We start from the raw sequence: 20106 nt of genomic DNA on the forward strand, positions 1-20106 counted from the left end.
AAACACTTCACACGATGAAAATGCAATTGCTATGAAGCATAGAAGTCCCATGTCTAGGTATATACCACCCAAAAAAAAAGAAAACAGTGTGTCACAGATACTTGGCTGTTCATACTACTGGGGTATCATCTAGCAAAGATCGAGATGCATCCAATGTGTCTGTGGATGAAGAGGAAAGAAGTGTGATGCATAGATCTGGCAAAGTGCTCGTCAGTCGGGAAAATATTGAGGAATCAGTTTTAAGGAAAATAAGATGAAACTTGTCTTCTGAGGTCATCAAGACAATTTGACATCTCTTTCTTCTTTCAGACACTGTGGCCAAAAACATTTACCTTTTCAGTGAATTTTCTGTTACCCAAGTGAGTAACACACTGGGAATAATCTGTGGGATATGTGTGAATATGACCATGTATGATCTGTATTTCTCATTTAATTGTCACTTTTTACCAAGGGTAAATATTGCTGTTTATGACTTAATTCATAGTTATTATACCAGCTTTGTCATCAATAAGAGGCAACAGTGATAAGGAAGCAAAGCTGCTATTACTGTAAAGGGCGATTCTCTAAAAGGTCCGAGAGTCCCCCTACTCTCTCCATTGGAATATGAAAATAAGTTTGCCTCCCCATGAGCATGCAGCAGCAGGGAAATTGAGAGGCTTTCAGAGCAGCTCAAGGACATGGTCTAGCATGGAGTGTTGGAAGGCCTAGGGAATCTATGTTTGCATAATTTGTTCATAATTATGCTTGGTGTGTTCCAGAACCGTTTGGATGTAACAATTTCAAGTCCAAACTACAAGGATCCCAATAACCTGGAATTCCAGGAAATTAAAATCTTTGGGACACAGGAAATCCGCAATGTTAAAGTGAAACAGAATGGGGTTCTCCTTCAAATGTCTCCTCAAGTCAATTACAATTCAAACCTGAAGGTAAGAATTCATTTTGTGAGGAGGCTTTCCACAAGCCTCATGAGGTTATGATGTTACTTCTTGCTAAGATCACACGGGTTGCTGAAGGACCAGAGCACATCTGAAGCCAGATGAGGAGGTTAGAGCATTGGAGAAGGAAGATAAAAACAGAGATGTTGGAGCCAACAGGCCTTCAGATTTTCCCATCCTTATCTGTTTGCTTTGTGTTTGGTTTTCTCTAACTGGGTGTGGGGGAAGGATCCAAGGAAAGGACTCTGTAAAAGTTTGATATCTTGTGGTCTAAGGTGAAGTGAGAGAGAGAGAGAGAGAGAGAGAGAGAGAGAGAGAGAGAGAGAGAGAGAGAGAGAGAGAGATCATGAATAAGAATTTACAGGACTTTTATTTATTTAACTTTTACTGTTCCTTTCCTTTCCTTATGATCTATTCAGTCTTATCATCATGTCTCTTATCATAGACATCTTCAAGAATATTTTATAAATAAACTTTTGATGGTGTTGATTAGAAATTATATTGTCCTGGGATCCACTGTTTCTGTATGACTTGTCTTCTTCTACATCCTCAGTACTGTGAGAAACTTTTCCCAAGTCAATTCTGATGAATTCTTCGAGGGCTCCTCATGGAACCAGAGTGCTGAATCAATACTGTTTTGAGGATCTTTTAAATTTGGGTTAACCAGTCAACCGAGAAATTTGATTACATTGCATATTGACCACATTTGACATTTTATTATGACAATACATAAAGAGTGTATATATTTTACTAAGTTGCATATAAAGGATTATATGGTTGTTTGTATTTATGTCAAAGTGTAAGATAGTAGAAAGATACATATGTGAAAATATGATTTATGTATGACAGAAAATAAGATATTTAAGATATCTTCAAAGGAACTCTATTGTTTGAGTCAGAAGGGTCAGACATACAATGAACATAAATGAAGATGTATGAACGTATTAAGAAGGAGTCTAAACCAAATTGGTAAAATATCTGCTTTGATCTGAATTGATGTCCAATCTCAGTAGTAGTTGAGGGCAGCTTTCTGGAGAAGGCATGAATGGAACACCACCTTGAATGATAGAATTTTATGGATATGGAGAGATGACTCAGCAGTTAATAGCCCTGGCTGCTCTCCCTGAGGTCCTGGTTTGATTCTCATCACCCAAATGCCATCTCCCAAATGTCTGTAACTCCAGTTCCACAGGATCAAAGCCACATCTGGCACCTGCAGCCACTGCACACACATAATGCAGACATATTCAGCCATATACATTAAACCATATCAGATTCATGAGGTTGACGTGACAAGAATTCTGATCCAGAAAAATTGGAAGTAATTTTGTAATTAAAATTTCAAAGTTCAAAATTTGGTGTCAGTGATTCAGTACTTGAACTTTATGTAGGTTAGGTCTATTTTCTTACTGTGTTGAAATGGGCTGAATGGATCCAGTCACAATGCCCTATTGTAGCAAAAAAATGAAAAACATATAAGCATAGAAAAGGAAGAAACAACAGTGATAAGACAGAAGGGGAAGGGCCTTCTATCAAGATTGACATCCTGGCCCCAGCAAATGAACACAAATTGACTTTTCCGGCCAGGCATATGTTACAGTCAGTAAATTCTCAGTCATTAATTCAAAGTATCTCTTATTTTAAACTAAAATACAGAGAAAGGCACATGTATTCCAGGAATGGCCTTGTTTCCCAGAGGGTATTTGTCTTGAAAAAGTTGAGTTATTAGAATGACATTAACGGACTCAGTCTCCAGTCCAGGCTTAGGATGTTGGAAATGGAAGTTTATATGTGATATTTCTCATTTCCCCTTTCTTACACTAATTGGTATATCTGAGATAAAATTTGAGGTAATTTTTGTAAGATTCCAGAAAACATTTGTACTATAGTCCAATTAACATTACATAGATGCCCTAAAATCGAGGCACTCCACACCAAAGAGGAGCATGATATGGTGAGGTAATGAACAGGAAATAATAACTTAATTTGGAAAAAAAGAGGAGAAAATATTTCTGACAAAATAAATGGTGGCCAAGTGGTCCATGGAGGGAATGAAAAAGTTTGAACATAACAGATTTTCCTTAGTCTTTCTTTTTCGACAATGTAATTTAGAAAGTTTTCATAGAACAGTTGTATTTTCCTTTGCCACTGACTATAGCCTAAGCACATATGCACTTGTGCCCTCATATGCTGTGGTGTGTTGTTTAAAATATTAAAACCGGGCATAAGGAAAGACTAAGAATAACTTTTTTTCCCATACAAAGTTTCGGGTCTTGTAGGACTTTTGTCCTGATGATGAATTTCCATTCTTTCAGGTTGCTACCATCACAAATATCCATCTTGTGCTGGGAGAAGCATATACAGTTGAGTGGGACATCTACTCAAAGGACGTGGAAAGGATAGATTGCTATCCAGATGAGCATGGTGTTTCTGAGGCAAACTGCACTGCTCGTGGCTGCATCTGGGAGGTAATCATGCTGAAGATGTTTATGTAAACTGGACACCCTTGAAATGTAGTCTACAATGTCTTTATCACAGCCCTATAACCATGGATTTACTAAAATCTATAGAAAGACTCTATATAAACGTCATTTACTTTGAGGAGTGGAGTGGGTAAGAGTGGGGTTATTTAATATTCTACTCTCTCCAGCTGAGCAGGAATTTGAATTCATGGTTACTTAAATGTTATAGACATGAACAAATGTACCTATGACTTTCTCTCCAGATAACTTGTCTCTTCTCACTCTCTTTGATAAGTCCATATCCCTGCTGATCTAGGATACTGACTTTCTTTCCAGGTTTCCAACACTCCTGGGGTCCCTCATTGCTACTTTGCTAATGAGCTGTACTCAGTCAGCAATATTCAGTATGACTCCCATGGGGCCACAGCTGACATTTCCTTGAAGGCTTCACCTTATAGCAATGCCTTCCCCTCTACACCCGTGAATCAACTGCAACTGAAAGTGACCTACCACAAGGACCAAATGCTGCAGTTTAAGGTACGTGCTATCAGGAGTGGACAGGGCCTCTCCAGTTTCAGTACTCTTTGCTACTTTGTGCTACCAAAATTCTGACAGAAATGTTTAATTTCATATCAAAATACTTTAGAGCATCATTCAAGTGGTGTGAGATCAGTTAGATATCTGATGCAGTAGAGAGACCTCTCCTAATTTCAAATTGTAATTGAAATTCGAATTGTAATTTGAAAATCACTGTACCTAAGGAAAATTGTGATAGAACACGTGGAGAGGAAGCAGTTAAGGCTACTATAAAGATAGGATAGTTATGGCTGAGTTTGTTCTGGAATAAGAAAAGAGAGGGGCTAGAGTGGATGTGTTTGAGACCTTGAGACGATCTTGGTCATTTCTATGGACTAGAAGTGGGACATGCCCAAGGAATCACTATGTTAACTGGAATGAGAAAACTGAGCAGATGTTATTGACAATATAAAAGGAGTAGTGTGATTTTGAATAAAACAATTGGAGACATCATGAAAGTGATTGCTTTTTCTTCCATGGTTTAATTAAAACAAGGGAGTGGGGATTGAGTAGCTATCTGGTTGGTAATTTGTTTATTAAATTGTGAGCTGCATCTAGATAGGGTTTTGTCTTCCCCCATGGTGGTACTGGAATCCCACACAGGTTGGTACAGAGTGAGGCATCACATTGTGCTGTGAGAGTGCAAGTCAGTGATCAGGGCAGAGAGAAGTCCTCAGAATCTGAGATCCAACCTGGTTTGAGCTCTATGTCTTTTACGCTGGTTTGTTTTATGTGTGTGACCTCATCAGAACGAAGTTGATGGGTGTGCAGCCTCAACTCCTTCCCACTAACCATTTAGCTCTACAGTTGTTCTCTCCACCATGCTGATGTCTTTCTCAGTCCGTGTTTACACTTTGAGTCTTTGCTTTTGTTGTTCCTTTATCAGACGTCTTTGCTCCCAGTTTTGTGCTTGGTTTACTGTGACAAAGCTTGTAAGATTCACCCTGTATTTCTTCCATGCAATCACCTTAATGCCCAAAATTTTCTTCTCTGTAATCACAAAACACTTTTATTTCCAAAGATTTTTTTAGCTCATATCCTTCAACCATGCAGAGTTGTTCTCCACTATTTTCCATGATTCATGAGTGTTTCACGATAATATCCTTGGCCAATTTAGTTCCTATCCTCATAAATTATTATTGAACCAACAGTAAAACATGGGTCGTTAATTACTTAGCTTATATTTCATTTTAGCGGAAATTTTTGAAATCAAATAGATTTTCAAATTTCATACTTTAAGTTCCTGTCCATTCATATACAAAACAATATATCAGGTTTATAAATCCCACACCAATTTCAGATTGAAGTTTTGATGCTAACCACAATGTTGAAATGGATGAACAAAGGTTCTAGAGCCCATAATAATGAGACCTGAATCTAGATTAAGCCATTAATTAGACAATGCTCTATGTTATGTTGATTAAGCCCTGGGTTGTAAAGTTTGAGAGGTGAAACCTGACAACATCCCGTCTCTGTCAAACATGCTAAGAGTGTGCTGAGTCACTCATCTCTAAAGTGCTACACTTGTGCAAGTGTCGTGAAATGACAGATAACTGTGATTGTTGACACAATTAATGTCATGCTTTGACTGGTTTATATGTTATGCAGTGATCTGTTAAGTGTTCTTAGGCTATCCGGAGTTTCAATCCTCTAAAATGTTGTTTGGTAGGAATTCAAAATCTTATAATACCATGTAATGGCAGACATTTATCTGTACATAAAATGTTTTCCTCTGTTCTAGATCTATGATCCCAACCGCAGTCGTTATGAAGTTCCAGTCCCTCTGAACATCCCCAGTGCTCCATCGAGCACCCCTGAAGGCCGTCTGTATGATGTCTTCATCAAGGAGAATCCATTTGGGATTCAAATTCGCCGAAATAGCACAGGCACTGTAATGTAAGTGGTTCCTGGTCTGAGTCTGTGTTACTGCTCTTCTAAATATTCCTCACCAGCTCCATTGTCCTTGAAGACATCCTGGTTCCAAGCATCTACTGCCTATGTTCAGATCCATGATGAATCAGTTAATTCCTATGGTTGTGATAAAAGCAATACAAAATAAAAACATACAAACAAACAGAAAACAAAAAGAAAACATGTCCGAGAGAACTTGGGGAAAAGTTTATTTGCATTCATGGCTTCTAAGTGTCAGACTCTATGATGTAAAGCAGAAGCAGGCAAACATGTCAGCAAAAAAATTAAGAGTTCATCAAAAAAAAAAAAAAAGAGTGCCCCGCTGGGACCAAATATTCAAATACATGGAAGTATGGGGAGTATCTCATTCTATCCTCCACATCTAAGGACGTGTGCTCTGTTTTTACAGGAAATCTTTAGTATTCTAAGAGCAATTACTAAGGCAGTTCCATATATGTGTGAATTCATTATATACGCCATAAGCTGATGATATTTATCAGTTTCAAGAGAGATTTCATTGAGATGACTAAGTGGATGAAGATGGGAGTCAATGCCTGGATAGGAAATGGGCTTTAGAACAGGATCAGCCTTGACGTCTCCACCCCCACTCTCCAGAGTGTCTCATGAGAAGTAAGCAGGGAGCAGAAGAAGAGTATGAGGTTGTATCAGGTTCTCATATCCAAGGTCTGGATCCATGTACAAAGTGGGCCATCAGGAGTGAAGAGCAGAAGGGATGGTATGGGGAGTATCGAGTGAGAATGTGATGAACTGATTTTACTTTCTACTGTGCCTAACAGTGAAGGGAAGCACAGACACAGTGGAGGAGTACTATTAATGGTGACTCAGGAATGAATGTGTCTAGTGCATATTCTGTTGGGGAAAGGCTCTAGAATTGGTGGATTAAAAGAGAAGGTTCTGTGGTCCTTCCAAGTGCAGTGGATGGAAACCACTAGGAAGCTGATTTTCTTTTGCAAATGTTCCTTTTCCTTTTGCAGCTGGGACTCTCAGCTCCTTGGCTTCACCTTTAATGACATGTTCATCCGCATCTCCACCCGCCTGCCATCCACATACATCTATGGCTTTGGGGAAACTGAGCACACAACCTTCAAGATAGACATGAACTGGCAAACATGGGGCATGTTTTCCAGGGATGAGCCCCCAGGGGTAAGGAAAGAGTGTGGTCCATGTTTTGTCCCCTCCATCCACTCTGTGTGTCTTGTGCTTCTTCTTCTCTAGCTTCACCAGACAGTTACCTTCTGCTATTAGATAAGTGGGTGATTTTCATGTGATGTATTTCTCATGTTTTAAACTCATTTTCCTAAGAGAGATGGATACAACTAAGGATGTGATTTTTGATTCTTTCTCTGGGACCAGTTTTCCTAAACTCTTTTGTTTTCTCCTCTTTACTCTCAGTACAAGAAGAATTCCTATGGTGTCCACCCTTACTACATGGGGCTGGAGGAGGATGGCAATGCCCATGGAGTCCTCTTGATGAACAGCAATGCCATGGGTAGGATGATGCCTTCATCTGTTGTCATGTGTGCTGGTTTCTCTTATATAATATTATAATGCAGTTGATCTGGCTTCATTTGATAAGCCTCTCATGGAATACTATTTTTTTTGTAATAACCACAAACAGAGATACAACCGAATTGAGTATGTTCCTAACATTTTTGATCAGTTCATGAAGCCAGTTACATACACTGAATTAATTTGAAGCTGTGAGGCAGAACAGTCATGTTAGGAGTTTGGAGTTGTGTAGATAATTTGTGTGATACATTTAAAAATGGTAAATAGCCAAGAATCTGTAAAAAATGTATGCAAAGCTGATGCAATATGAGTCCAATATTTAGTGGAATTAACCACCTTTTTTGTCAACAGTAGTTTTTCCAACATACACTATTCATACAAAAATGTCATCACTGAGAACTTTACAGGAAATATATACTGATGCTCACTACATTGTTTTTAGCACTGTTTATGAATCCTAACTATTGCGTTACAAATCTTATAAAAATCAAATTGATAAATTTGATAAATTTTCAAAAACATAGTAGCATGACAGGATACCCCAGAAGGGAAGCATGCTTACATGGTTGGAGGACTTTCGTTTAGCTTCTTCTTCTGTGTGGGTCAACAGCAGAGTACATGTAGTCAGTACACTTCAGTAGAAGAAAAAGTTAGTGAGGATTAGAGGCCTGATTCTTCCGCAATATGAGATGATGAGTTTACACTGTCTTTTTTTATTCGACTGTTTGTTCTTTGTCTTTTCAGATGTAACCTTCCAGCCCATGCCTGCCCTGACATACCGAACCACAGGGGGCATTCTGGACTTTTATGTGTTCTTGGGCCCAACTCCAGAGATTGTTACTCAACAATACACAGAGGTAGGAAGGAATTAATTTGGTTCTGCAGTACCTTCCTTACCCCAGATCCCATTTTATTCAGCACATTTATCATTCCAGGGCGTGCATCCACTAGTGAAATGGTCACATAAGTACCATAATGGTTGGTTTTCTCTGAGGCAAGAGTATAGTATAATAAAGAGCAAAAATATTCATACCTATAGCCGTTGAATCTATGCCTTCTTAATATAGAAGACCAAATGAATTTTTATATAGACATTCTTGTAAGGCTAGTGATAGTGTTGTAGATGGTTGGGGTGGTGATGATATTTACGGCAGGAAGGGATGGTAATCTTGATAGAAGTGGTAGTAGTATTGCTATATCTAGTAGTCTCGCTGATAGAAGTAGTGATTGTGATGCTTGTGACAGTGCAGTTGTTGGAGATGAAGTGGGTGATATAAGATTAGATTAAAAGTGATGTTGGAAATTACAATGGTGGTGTAGGGGTGATGCTGCTGAGAACGGCTGTTGTCAGTGTTATGATAGTGATGGGTGGAATGTGGAAATGTTGGCAGAATTGATGGTGATGATGGTTGTAGTGTTTTAGGTATTTTTAATGGTCATGAGAGGAGTGGTGATATAGGTATTGACACATGATGGCAGGGAGTGGTGTGACATTGATTATACAGTAATGAGCAAACAAAAGTGCAAAACTCTTACCACATACATGTCTGTCTGTAAGATCATGTCATATGTAATTCATTCTTTATAATGATACTATGAGACAGATCCTACCAATAATTCACATTTGACTATTATGAAGCAAACATCAAAATAACTTCATTTTGTCCAATTTCATAATCTAGTAGTGTCTTATATTAATACTCTGGACCTGGCCACATGTGTCTTGTTTTATTCCTAAATGAGCCATGTAGGAATTAGAAAGAAATAGAAAGAAAAACTCCAGGCTCTAAAGAGTTTTTTCTTAAGGGAAAGAGATCTTCCTCTTTCTGGATAAAAATTATTAGATTGTGTAGCTTTGGACAAAACACTTTTCTACTTTAGGTACAACCTTCATTGTGCATCTTCTTCTGTTTTCTAGTTGATTGGTCGGCCTGTGATGGTACCTTATTGGTCCCTGGGATTCCAGCTGTGTCGCTATGGATATGAGAATGATACTGAGATTGCCAACCTGTATGATGAGATGGTGGCTAAGCAGATCCCCTATGTACGTACATGTCATAGCTTATGGTTTCTTCAACCTTGTAGTCAACTCAAATATCTCTATATTACAATGTGTTGGATGAGTTCTGCAATGACACACTGCTTTACCACATGTCACAATGAGTCTGCCTCCACCAAAATACCTTTTTAGTGCACTCATGGCTCAGTCTGACGGGGAAGAGCTAAGGCTGAAGCAATGCAGTTTCTGCTGTAACATGTTTCTAATCACTTTTGTAAAGCTTGACTTCAAGACATCCACTCTTAATATTCTTCATAAGATTAAGATATTTTACTAATGTTGATTAGGTCTAAAAAATATTGACCTAAACTCATCCAGCCATTAATGGATAGGTTTTTCTTCAGTTTTAAAACTGGTAGAGCAATGAGCAAATCATTTGATTTGCTTCTTCTGAACTGTTGCTTGCTGAATGCAGTAGACGTATATTGAGTTTATAGGAGAAAACACTGAACCTACCTTTTTCATTTGAGGACTTGAGGTCCAACGCTTTTAGCAATTCTGTAGATTGTCACAACTTATTGAATTTTACTTTTGTTTTTATTTGTAAATATTGTTCAACAGACCTGAAGTGCTGACTTTAGTATGTCATATATCAAGAACTCTGATTGCTCTGAACACTGGCTATTATTATATGCTAACTCCCTGTTTTGTTTTGCATCACCATGTAGTAACTTTACAGTTCATGCTGTATCAGGACTGGATAGCTAACCGTATTTTCCCTGAAATAGAACCACTGATTTCAATGGTAGCTTCCAGGGCCACATCACTACACTCATATCTGACGTGTTCTGTTTTCAAAAAAAGTTTCTTTTACACTGTTTACTTTTTCTGTAACCCTCTCAGACAAACACAGGCATCTAAAATCTATTTGTTGTTATTGTTAGTAATCTTTTCCATTCTTGATATGAAAAAAGAGTCATTGATTATCCTAGAATCCATATTTACAGTACAATATAGGATAGGTCAGGTTTGAAATGTTCAGAATCAAAGCCCTGGAGGCTGGACTGTCTCCACCATCAGTCTCTCTTCCTTGTGTCATCCCAGGATGTGCAGTACTCAGACATTGACTACATGGAGAGGCAGCTGGACTTCAAGCTCAGCCCTAAGTTCTCTGGGTTTCCAGACCTGATCAATCGCATGAAGGACAATGGGATGCGGGTCATCCTCATTCTGGTTAGTTCTTGTGTGAATGTTTGAGCTGTGAATGGGACAGAGAATGGACTAGTGCGGACGTCACCTTAGGGCATCTGTCCTTTCCTGTTCTAGGAGAGAAATACATATGTGATTAATATAAATATATTTTGGGAGAGTCAAAGAAAATCCCTTGCACAACTTGACATGGAGACTTTCTATTTACCACCATATCTCCTTTTAATTTTCTGTCTTAATTTTCCTGCTTGCTCTGTGCTCTGACTGCAGGATCCAGCTATTTCTGGCAATGAGACAGAGCCCTATCCTGCCTTCACCAGGGGAGTGGAGAATGACGTCTTCATCAGCTATCCCAATAATGGAGGCATTGTCTGGGGAAAGGTATGGGTTGTAGGGTGATCCAGCAAGACTCACCCTGGCCCAGAGTCACTATTAGTGTTTTCCTAGAATTTTGATTTTGTGTCTTTTGTGTTTGGTTTCAGATCTTGTGGTTCTCATTTTCTTCCCTGTGTATATTTGTAGATATTCTTAAGGTGTTTGTGGAACCCATTCTTTTTTTAGAGCAATCCTACCCAACTACTGTGATACATCACTTATAGTTCTTTAAGACATTATTTATCATGTCCAGTATATTGCTGTTAAATCTTTTCTCTTCATAGGTCTGGCCTGATTACCCTAATATCACTGTGGACCCGTCTCTAGACTGGGACAGTCAAGTGCAGGTAAAATGCCCTTTGTGGAGGCTGGATGTAGTCAGGGTTGCCAGGAAGGTGAAGCCATAGCTAGGATACTAGATGTGTATATACTTAGGACAGAGACACTGGAGGAAGAATAACTTAGGAACCCTGGTAAATGGGTAGGAGAGTATGGGCTATGCTCCCTGAGAGAAGGCAATGTGTCAGTAGGACTAGAAATTTCTAAGGGTGGGAGGGCGAGGAGAAGAAATAGTCTAGACTAAAGAAGGGGAGGGGGAGGTGTTAGGGGGATGTTGGCCCAGAAACTGGGAAAGGAAATAACCTTCGAAATGTAAATAAGAAATACTCAAGTTAATAAAAAAAAAGAGTCTAGACACATTAGAAGATCGTTTGGTTTTAACAATCCAAAGCTCATTTTCCCTTTACTCATCCTTTCCAAACAATGAGAATGACTCCAAATACTGGGATGGCATTCGTTTGTGCTTATACCTCTTGACTCTCAATATTTTTTAATGAGTCACAAAATTTTTATTTCACAGGTTCTATTCAGATGTATAGCTGTGGAAGTATAAGAATTCATTGAGTTCAGTTTAGTGAGTGCTTACGTCCTGCATAATGTACTCATTGACAATAAATACATTGTATTCTACTCTGGCAGCAATACCGAGCTTATGTGGCCTTCCCAGACTTTTTCCGTAATTCAACTGCCCTCTGGTGGAAGAATGAGATTAAAGAACTCCACAGCAACTCACAGGATCCTGCAAAGAGCTTGAAGTTTGATGGCCTGTGGATTGTAAGTGTGTCTGTCTCTGTGTGTGTGTGTGTGTGTGTGTGTGTGTGTGTGTGTGTGTGTGTGTGTGCACATGAGTGCTGGTGTCCATTGGCTTCACCATGTGGATCCTTGGCATTGATTGAGATCATAATAATGTCCAGAATAGGAGTTTAGACATATGCAAGTGTCAATCATGGGATGAAACTTAGAACTGCCATTAATATAGCACCAAGCAACTTGTCTGAAGTCTTTGCTCTAAATGCTCAAGAAAAATTAATGGAAATTCTGTAAAATTCCTTTTGTCCCAGGGAGAACCATAATAAATAGATGGCCTAGGCAGTCATGTTGAGGTTAACTGTTCTAGCTTGTTCTTCCCTGGTGGATTACTATCCTCTCTGGGCAGGATCTACAGAGAAGAGATTGCTGGATACTGAATGTGTAACTCTTTCTCTATTCCTGAATTGAGAAGATTGAAGTATCTTTAAAAATAAGTCACAATTTTGCTATTTGTAGGACATGAATGAACCTTCCAGCTTTGTGAATGGGGCAGTTCCTTCCGGCTGCACTGACACTACTCTGAACCGTCCTCCCTACATGCCACGTAAGGACCTTGGGCCGTTACACTCTTGCACAATGGCTAGAAGAAGATGCGCCAAGCATCCTGGGAGTACTCTGATCAACAAGGGCACCTCTCCACCATTATTTTTGTTAAATGGGCATGAGACAAAAGTACACTATTTTATCTAATACGAGATGTTAGAAAAAAATTCTTGCATTTGTCCAGAAATCACTCGACTAGGATGTCTCTGTGCTGTCATTACTTATAGAACTTTTTTGCATATATATATATATATATATATATATGTATATACATATATGGAGCCCATAGTCTTTGGAGGTTTGCAGACCTATGGTTTAGCTCCATATACTATATTTTTTTGATTTGTGTGACCAAATTGAGTTTTTTTTTACTATCTATCCCCTCTCAGAAACATAAGGAAAATATGAAATAACTGCTGCATTAAAACTTAGGGACTGAAAGTGTGGTTGAACAGTTAAGAGGGAGTACCATCCTAACATAGGACTCAACCCTCCTACTCCAGAGAATCAGATGCCTTCTTCTGGTCTCAGTAGCCATCCTGTCTTTATATCACACACACACACACACACACACACACACACACACACACACACACACACACACACATACACACACACACACACAGAGAGAGAGAGAGAGAAAGAGAGAGAGACAGAGACAGAGAGACAGAGACAGAGAGACAGAGACAGAGAGAAGTGTTTTAAATGTGATTATATCAGGACTTGCCCCATAGTGAATATTCAACAACGTCTTCTCTTGCCACATTCCATTTCTTTAGTGATTTGGATGTTGAAAATCAGTTAGTGTGTTTTTCAGAGAGGACCATTATTCTCGTAACCCTGGGAAGGGGACTTGACCCCAGACAGAGACCTTTAGAGTTAATTTATCCTAAAAAAAAAAAAAAGCCAAGCCTGATGTTCACTGACTTTCATCATTTCCCTCAGATTTGGAAGCCAGGGACAGGGGCCTGAGCAGCAAGACCCTGTGCATGGAGAGTGAGCACATCCTTCCAGATGGCTCCCGGGTGCGGCACTATGATGTACACAGCCTGTATGGGTGGTCCCAGACCAGACCCACCTATGAGTGAGTGACCATTCTCCTGTTGATGGAATGTGTAGGAGACAGTGATGATGAGTTTATATTCCCTAATTTTCCTTCATTTTCCATACTATGGGCTGAAAAGTAGTTTAACTATACCTTTGTTGTAATTTGTGGTTAAAAATGAGATGAAAGATTTAAACAGTGTACATCCCAGCTGTGGGAAATAGTGGGACTGAAACCCACACATATGGGGATACAAGCTCTTTCAACAATGTTCCAAGTGTAAGTAGAAAGCAGCATCTTTAATTAGAAGAGATAAAACAGGAAAGGGAAGTCTAAAGCTTCCCTCCTTTATCTCAGAATTGAATAATCTTTTTAGATGCTTGTTATTTTATTTTTGCTTGTTTTTTAATCATTTTGTACACTTTCTTATAATAGTCAATGCTTCTTTTATTAAATAACCACATGTTTTGTGCTGAATGCATAATAGTAATTATTTTATGGGAAACTTGGAATTTCTGTTTCCTTCTCAAAGATCGAAATCCAAGAATTGAGTGAGTAACATAACCGATATTGCCTAAGCTTTGGAGACAACCTCTGTATTCAAAACACATGATGAAATTTTGTTGTTGTTGTTTTGTTTTCTCTTTTATTTTTGTAAATGATGAAAGGCATGGAAAGGAATTCCTGTCATTATTGTCCCTATCAGCAACAGAACCCTCTGAAATCCATTCTCCAGCTTCCCTCGAAGGATGCAGTTAATATTTGCCACCATACTTTATGCACAAGGTTTTGGAGGAGAGGCTCAATTTCCTTCTTTTCCCATCCTTTCTCTAATATACCTCCTTGTGTCCCAACCAGAGCAGTGCAGGAGGTGACAGGAGAGAGAGGGATCGTCATCACCCGCTCCACATTCCCCTCTTCTGGACGCTGGGGAGGACACTGGCTGGGAGACAACACAGCTGCCTGGGACCAGCTGGGGAAATCCATCATTGGTGTGTAGGCTGTGCACGGGGGATTCTGTAGATGGGCATGGCAGTAGGATCCTTGGTGAAGGGGAACGAGGAAGCAGAGAATGTCCTGTCCTGACTCTGCTGCCTCTCTCATTGCAGGCATGATGGATTTCAGCCTCTTTGGCATATCCTATGTAAGTGTCCTTTACATGCTCCTCCTCCCTAGGAAGATGACAGTGTCTCCTAGAAAGCACCAAGAGCTCACTTTGTCCCATGTTGTTTCAGACTGGGTCAGACATCTGTGGGTTCTTTCAAGATGCCGAATATGAGATGTGTGTTCGCTGGATGCAGCTGGGCGCCTTTTACCCCTTCTCCAGGAACCACAACACCATCGGGACCAAGGTAGGATATCACCTTCCTTAACTATACTATGTCACTGAAATTGCCACCTCAGATTCTCTGAACATTCCTGCCATTTCTTTCCCCTGAGACATCTTCAAAGCCATTAAGTCCTCTTCCCAGAAATTATATTCTTCAGTACTATTTTGGTGATGTTTTGGTTAGAAATTCTATACCACTGCACTTCATGAAAAAATAGTATTTTTAAAAATTTTCTGGACGAATTTTTCTGCTGTTTCACAGTCCATTATTATTATTCTAGCATCATCATCCATATTTTTCTTTAGTAAATGGCATTTTAGTGTTGTAATATGTAGTTCCAATTAGCCTTGCGTGACCTTGAATTCTTAGGTGTTGTGGGTGGGCTTTAAACTCTTTGCTCATTCTGCTTTAGAGACAAGACCCTGTATCCTGGAATAAAACCTTTGAGGACATTTCCAGAAGTGTGCTGGAGACCAGATACACCCTGTTGCCATATCTCTACACCTTGATGTACAAAGCCCACAAGGAGGGCAGCACAGTTGTGCGGCCTCTTCTGCATGAGTAAGTGCCCAGTATGCATCCTGTCGTACGGTGGCCCATTTAGTTATCATGTCTGGTGGATGTGAATCTGAACAGTTTTTCACAGTGAGGCAATAAGTCAACTTCTGTATGAATGCTCAAGGCAGAGCTCTTTATTGTTATTGCTCTTCAGGACACCCTGTCATATGTAACACTTGTGTTGGGTGTAAGGCATTTACTGAGCTATGGAAAGGAAACCACTGAGCACAAGATTCCTTTCCTTTGTGGTGCTACAGAGGCTTCACTATTTGGTATAGGATTGTGTTGTGTGGACATTGTCCAGAACCTGCTTGTATTACCTAAGTGGACATGCCAGGGAGAGATGGCAGGGGAAAGTTTCGTCTTTGTCTTACAGTGGGGAAATGGAAGATGCTGTGTAGCAGACAATGTGTTTCTGAAGCTAGGAGAACGTGCCATGTGGGACAATGGTGACATATAAAAAGCAGAGGATGTAGATGGATTTCTGGGATCTGAACTGGAGCACTCCCTCAAGGACCTGCTCTGGGGACACACAGGTGTCAGATTGGTGCCTTCATTTTCCCTTTCAGGTTTCTGGCAGACCGGGAGACCTGGAACGTAGACAAACAGTTCCTGCTGGGTCCAGCCTTCCTAGTCAGTCCTGTGTTGGAACCTGTGAGTATTGAGGATACCACTAATTGGTTGGATGACTGGAGTGACATGGATTTGTTGAGAGAGGGATCTTGATCGATGGATTCTTCCTGTACATTTGCATCTTCTGATCAGTCTGAGACAAATATCACATATAATTTTTCTGCCTTTATAGCACTTAGGGCCAGACTATCAATTCTGGTTTACAAGATAGTTGAGAGGAGGAATAACCTTGGCAACTATTTAAGAATACAATCATTTTCTGTGAGCTAAGCTTAAGCACGGAGAGTAAAGTGCAGGAAATGGAATGTTTCCTCATTTTCTGATATTCTTACCTACGATTAACTGGAGAACCAATACAGCCATATGTATTGTCTTATCTTTCCTCCTTTGATTAGTTCTCAATTTTGGAGGTCAAAATATAATTAATTATTACCTCTTCCCTTTGTGTCCTCTATTAATACTTGTTAGTTTCCTCCTTACCTCTGTACATGGTCTTAAAGCTAGAAATTGAGTTACTTGCTCTGTCCTATAGTGTTTTACTTTAAATAAAATGAACAGATAATTAACACATCTTTTTGAGCCTACATAATTTTCTTCTGCTCTATAGTTAACATTTCATCGTTGTTTTCTTAGGGAGGAGATGAAAATATCTATAAGAGTATGGTGATTGCTTGTCTCTGAAGTTTTGTAACCCAAGGGCCATTTTGAAAGCACCTATTTTACATAGGCTAATTTTGGTTATTGGAAAAGGAATATCATTTTTGTCTCCATAAGATAGATGATGTAACTTTGTCTAAATGTGTTAGCTTTATTATCGTTTTAACCCCTCCCCAGTGTATATTGGTCACTATGTCTTAGATACCTGAGTCCTCTGCTCACATTTTTATTTCAGAATGCCAGAAATGTCACTGCATATTTCCCTAAAGCCCAGTGGTATGATTATTACACGGTAAGTTTTTCCTTACATTTTTACACTCCAGAAGGTGGTAGCATACAGAATGTCCAGATACAACAGATATCAAACTTAGTGCCACTTCTCTAAATCAACTTGTGTGGTCTAGAGTGCCACTTTATGCTTGTGGCCTGATTTCATAACTTCTGAGCATGACCAGTTACCCTTCATGAAAGCCTTCAGAAAGGACACAAAGAGCATCTCCCTGGTGCCTCACTTGTAAAAATCTTTTTTATATTGGTGTCTATAGCTCTGTGTTAATATAATTACAGTGAGGAGGCACCAATAAATTCTTGAAATCATGCTACAGATTCATTTTTGTTCATAGAGCTCCTTAATTGTAGAGATCTTTTCCTCTCTGTATTTTATTACAATCAAACTCTCTGGAGCTGGAAACTTGGCCCAATGTGGATAAATGCTAGCATATAGGCCTAGTGACTGGTGTTTTCATTAAATGTTTTCTTCTGATCTACAAAATAAATAAATAAAATGTCAGTGTCTGTAGTGTGTATGCTTATGAATTGCTCTGTGTCACTGCCAAAGATCAATAGTTATGATATATATATATGTATGTATGTATGTATGTATACATATATATATATATATATATATATATATATATATATATATGAATGATATAGAGACACACATGGTGCAGGTCTTCAATTTCTGAGCTGCTTACATGACCTTACTAATGAGGAACCAAAAGAAGTTCTCTGTAATTTATGTCTGGGCCTGTACAAGCTAAGAGTGCAGCTGAAAGTTTTGCTCTCCTGTAAGAAAGCCCTCTTTTCACAGAATGAGGATAAGAAAGTATCAGACAGACAAAAGTCAGAGCATGTGTCAACAACTTGGCTTATAATCCAAGTGGATTGCAGCGGGTTTTAATGCAAAATGGATGAGGAATAACGGCATGAATTTCTTCCTCCTCTCTGTTCTGGGGGCAGCTAGTCACTACTTCATATTCTTTGCTATTGGTTCGTTCTACCAATAGGGTGGGGATGCTCTAGTGCTTTCTTAGCAGGGAACAGTCAGTTTGACTCACATATTGCCTGTGTTTGAGTGTGACTGCCTTAAACCCTGTCATTGAGACCTTCTGGGTATGTTGGAGGTGTTTGATATAGGGCCTGGACTGTGATTAAGTAGCTATAATCCCAGGACACACGATGTGAAAATGGACCTGCATTGTAAGGCTAGTCCTACCTACACATGGCCTTGAGAGCATAGACCATCTTTGACTTTGTATCCTAGGCTTCTTGCTAGCCTGTTCTAGTGCTGACCCAGCCCAGATAAATGCCTTTTGTGAGGACTAGGTGTAGCATTTTGAATACACAGCCTTAAAAAGTTTAGTATGGAATCAGTAACTGATGCTTGTTTGCCTTAATGGCTGGTACATAGGTAAATGATTTCATGTACCACATTTTAAAGTTGAAGAATGAAGGTTACAAAGGACACATTACCTGCATTCGCTAATTTTACTAATGGTGTTAAAATAAAAGGCAGTGTCAGATAAAGGGAGGCAACTGACATGGTCTGCCAAACCAAAGGTGAGTTGAGCAAAGGTGAGTTTAACAGTGAAAAAAAGCCTGTGTCACTCAGTTTTATATTTTCAATATTGTATGGGAACACAGCTAGGTGCAGCATACATGAATATTCCTCACCTCTAAGGCAACAGTGTTCAAATACCTAGCAGGTGACAATTGCAATGTCTCATGGTCATTGTGGGATGGAGTAATGGGGCTGCTAGTGCCCTCTAGTGAGCAGGCATCAACACTGCCTCTTCCTCCAAAAGCCATTCCTGTGAGGGCAGCCTCACAAGAAAGAATTATCTGTCCCTAGGTATCAATGAACCAATACCGAGGAGAGGGAAGCCCTGCTGTATTTAAGGCAGTGGAGGAAGGTTTGAGGTCATGTATCAGGTCAGGCTGTACCTCACAATAGAGGGCCAAAATAAAAGTGTGAATGAAGGAAGAACATTTGTGTAGATTCTGATTGTGATACATAAACAATCCTAGTTACTGGAGGGTTCCTAAGAATCAGGAGATAGAAGTGTTAGTTACCTGGTAGATGCATGAGAGAGAAAGGTAAGCAATGGCCAGTCAGTCAGTGGCCTCCTGGTGAAAGAAAAGTTTAGATTAATCCCTGAAGAGAGTGTTTCAGGGTCCAAGTTGCAAGGTCACCTCCCTAACTTTGAACACAGGATGTAGAGTAAGAATGGTGGGGATCCACAGAACGACCTCCTCAAGTATGTTGTAACCCTTCCCCTTCTTTCCATCTGTCTCCTCAAGGGTAGGCATTATCACAGGAATATATATATATATATATATATATATATATATATATATATATATATGCGCCAAAGACTTTTGCCCACTCCTGGTCCTCTCCTCACAGAGGCCATTTCCTCCTCCTCCCCTTACCCTCCTCCTCTTCTTATTCTACTACGTGAGGGTGAGAAACCCTGTATATTTCCCTACACTGGAACATCAAGTCTATGCAGGATTAGGTTCATTATCTCCTACTGAGAGAGACAAGGCAGCCCTATTGGGGAGCAGGTTCCAGTCAGACTACACCTTAAGGAACTGCCCCTCTTCCAGTTGTTGTGGTGACCCACATGGAAACTGTGCTGCACACCTGCTACAGATGTGCCAGGAGCCTTGGTGCAATCATATATACTCTTAGATTGGTGGTTCAGTTTTGGAGAGCTCTGAGGAATCCACTTTAGTTGACTCAGTTGATCTTCCTATGGACTTCCTATATCATAGGATCTTAAACTTTAAGTGCCGCAGCTTCAACACAGCAGAGGGGAACACAGTATGATTACGACCTTTGTTGAACTGTGGTGATCAGTTGGCTTGTGCAGTGTCTGCTTGGGTGGGGTGTTTAGGGAGGTGTGTG

The 20106-nt window shown here is 39.7% G+C and overlaps 1 protein-coding gene across 7 annotated transcripts in view; it reads left to right on the forward strand.

Annotated features, from left to right (window-relative positions):
- Mgam (maltase-glucoamylase) overlaps positions 1-20106 on the forward strand; it is a 160490-nt gene that overhangs the window by 69833 nt on the left and 70551 nt on the right. For 5 of the 7 annotated variants that reach the window (XR_005503531.2, NM_001427451.1, XM_039108642.1 and 2 more), the window contains 21 exons: positions 310-359; positions 759-926; positions 3251-3403; positions 3734-3934; positions 5715-5869; positions 6880-7048; positions 7298-7394; positions 8159-8271; positions 9333-9458; positions 10518-10646; positions 10893-11003; positions 11282-11344; positions 11976-12110; positions 12603-12690; positions 13635-13773; positions 14593-14726; positions 14844-14878; positions 14970-15086; positions 15478-15626; positions 16193-16277; positions 17149-17205. Coding sequence is in view for 6 of the 7 variants with exons in the window: in NM_001427451.1 (NP_001414380.1) it covers positions 310-359; positions 759-926; positions 3251-3403; positions 3734-3934; positions 5715-5869; positions 6880-7048; positions 7298-7394; positions 8159-8271; positions 9333-9458; positions 10518-10646; positions 10893-11003; positions 11282-11344; positions 11976-12110; positions 12603-12690; positions 13635-13773; positions 14593-14726; positions 14844-14878; positions 14970-15086; positions 15478-15626; positions 16193-16277; positions 17149-17205 (2474 nt within the window). In the remaining variant the exon portion in view is untranslated. The remainder of the gene's footprint in view (positions 1-309; positions 360-758; positions 927-3250; positions 3404-3733; positions 3935-5714; positions 5870-6879; positions 7049-7297; positions 7395-8158; positions 8272-9332; positions 9459-10517; positions 10647-10892; positions 11004-11281; positions 11345-11975; positions 12111-12602; positions 12691-13634; positions 13774-14592; positions 14727-14843; positions 14879-14969; positions 15087-15477; positions 15627-16192; positions 16278-17148; positions 17206-20106) is intronic. The other 2 variants (XM_063285349.1, XM_063285350.1) reach the window with 2 other exon arrangements.

Source organism: Rattus norvegicus, chromosome 4, assembly GCF_036323735.1.
Source record: "Rattus norvegicus strain BN/NHsdMcwi chromosome 4, GRCr8, whole genome shotgun sequence".
NCBI lineage: Eukaryota > Metazoa > Chordata > Mammalia > Rodentia > Muridae > Rattus > Rattus norvegicus.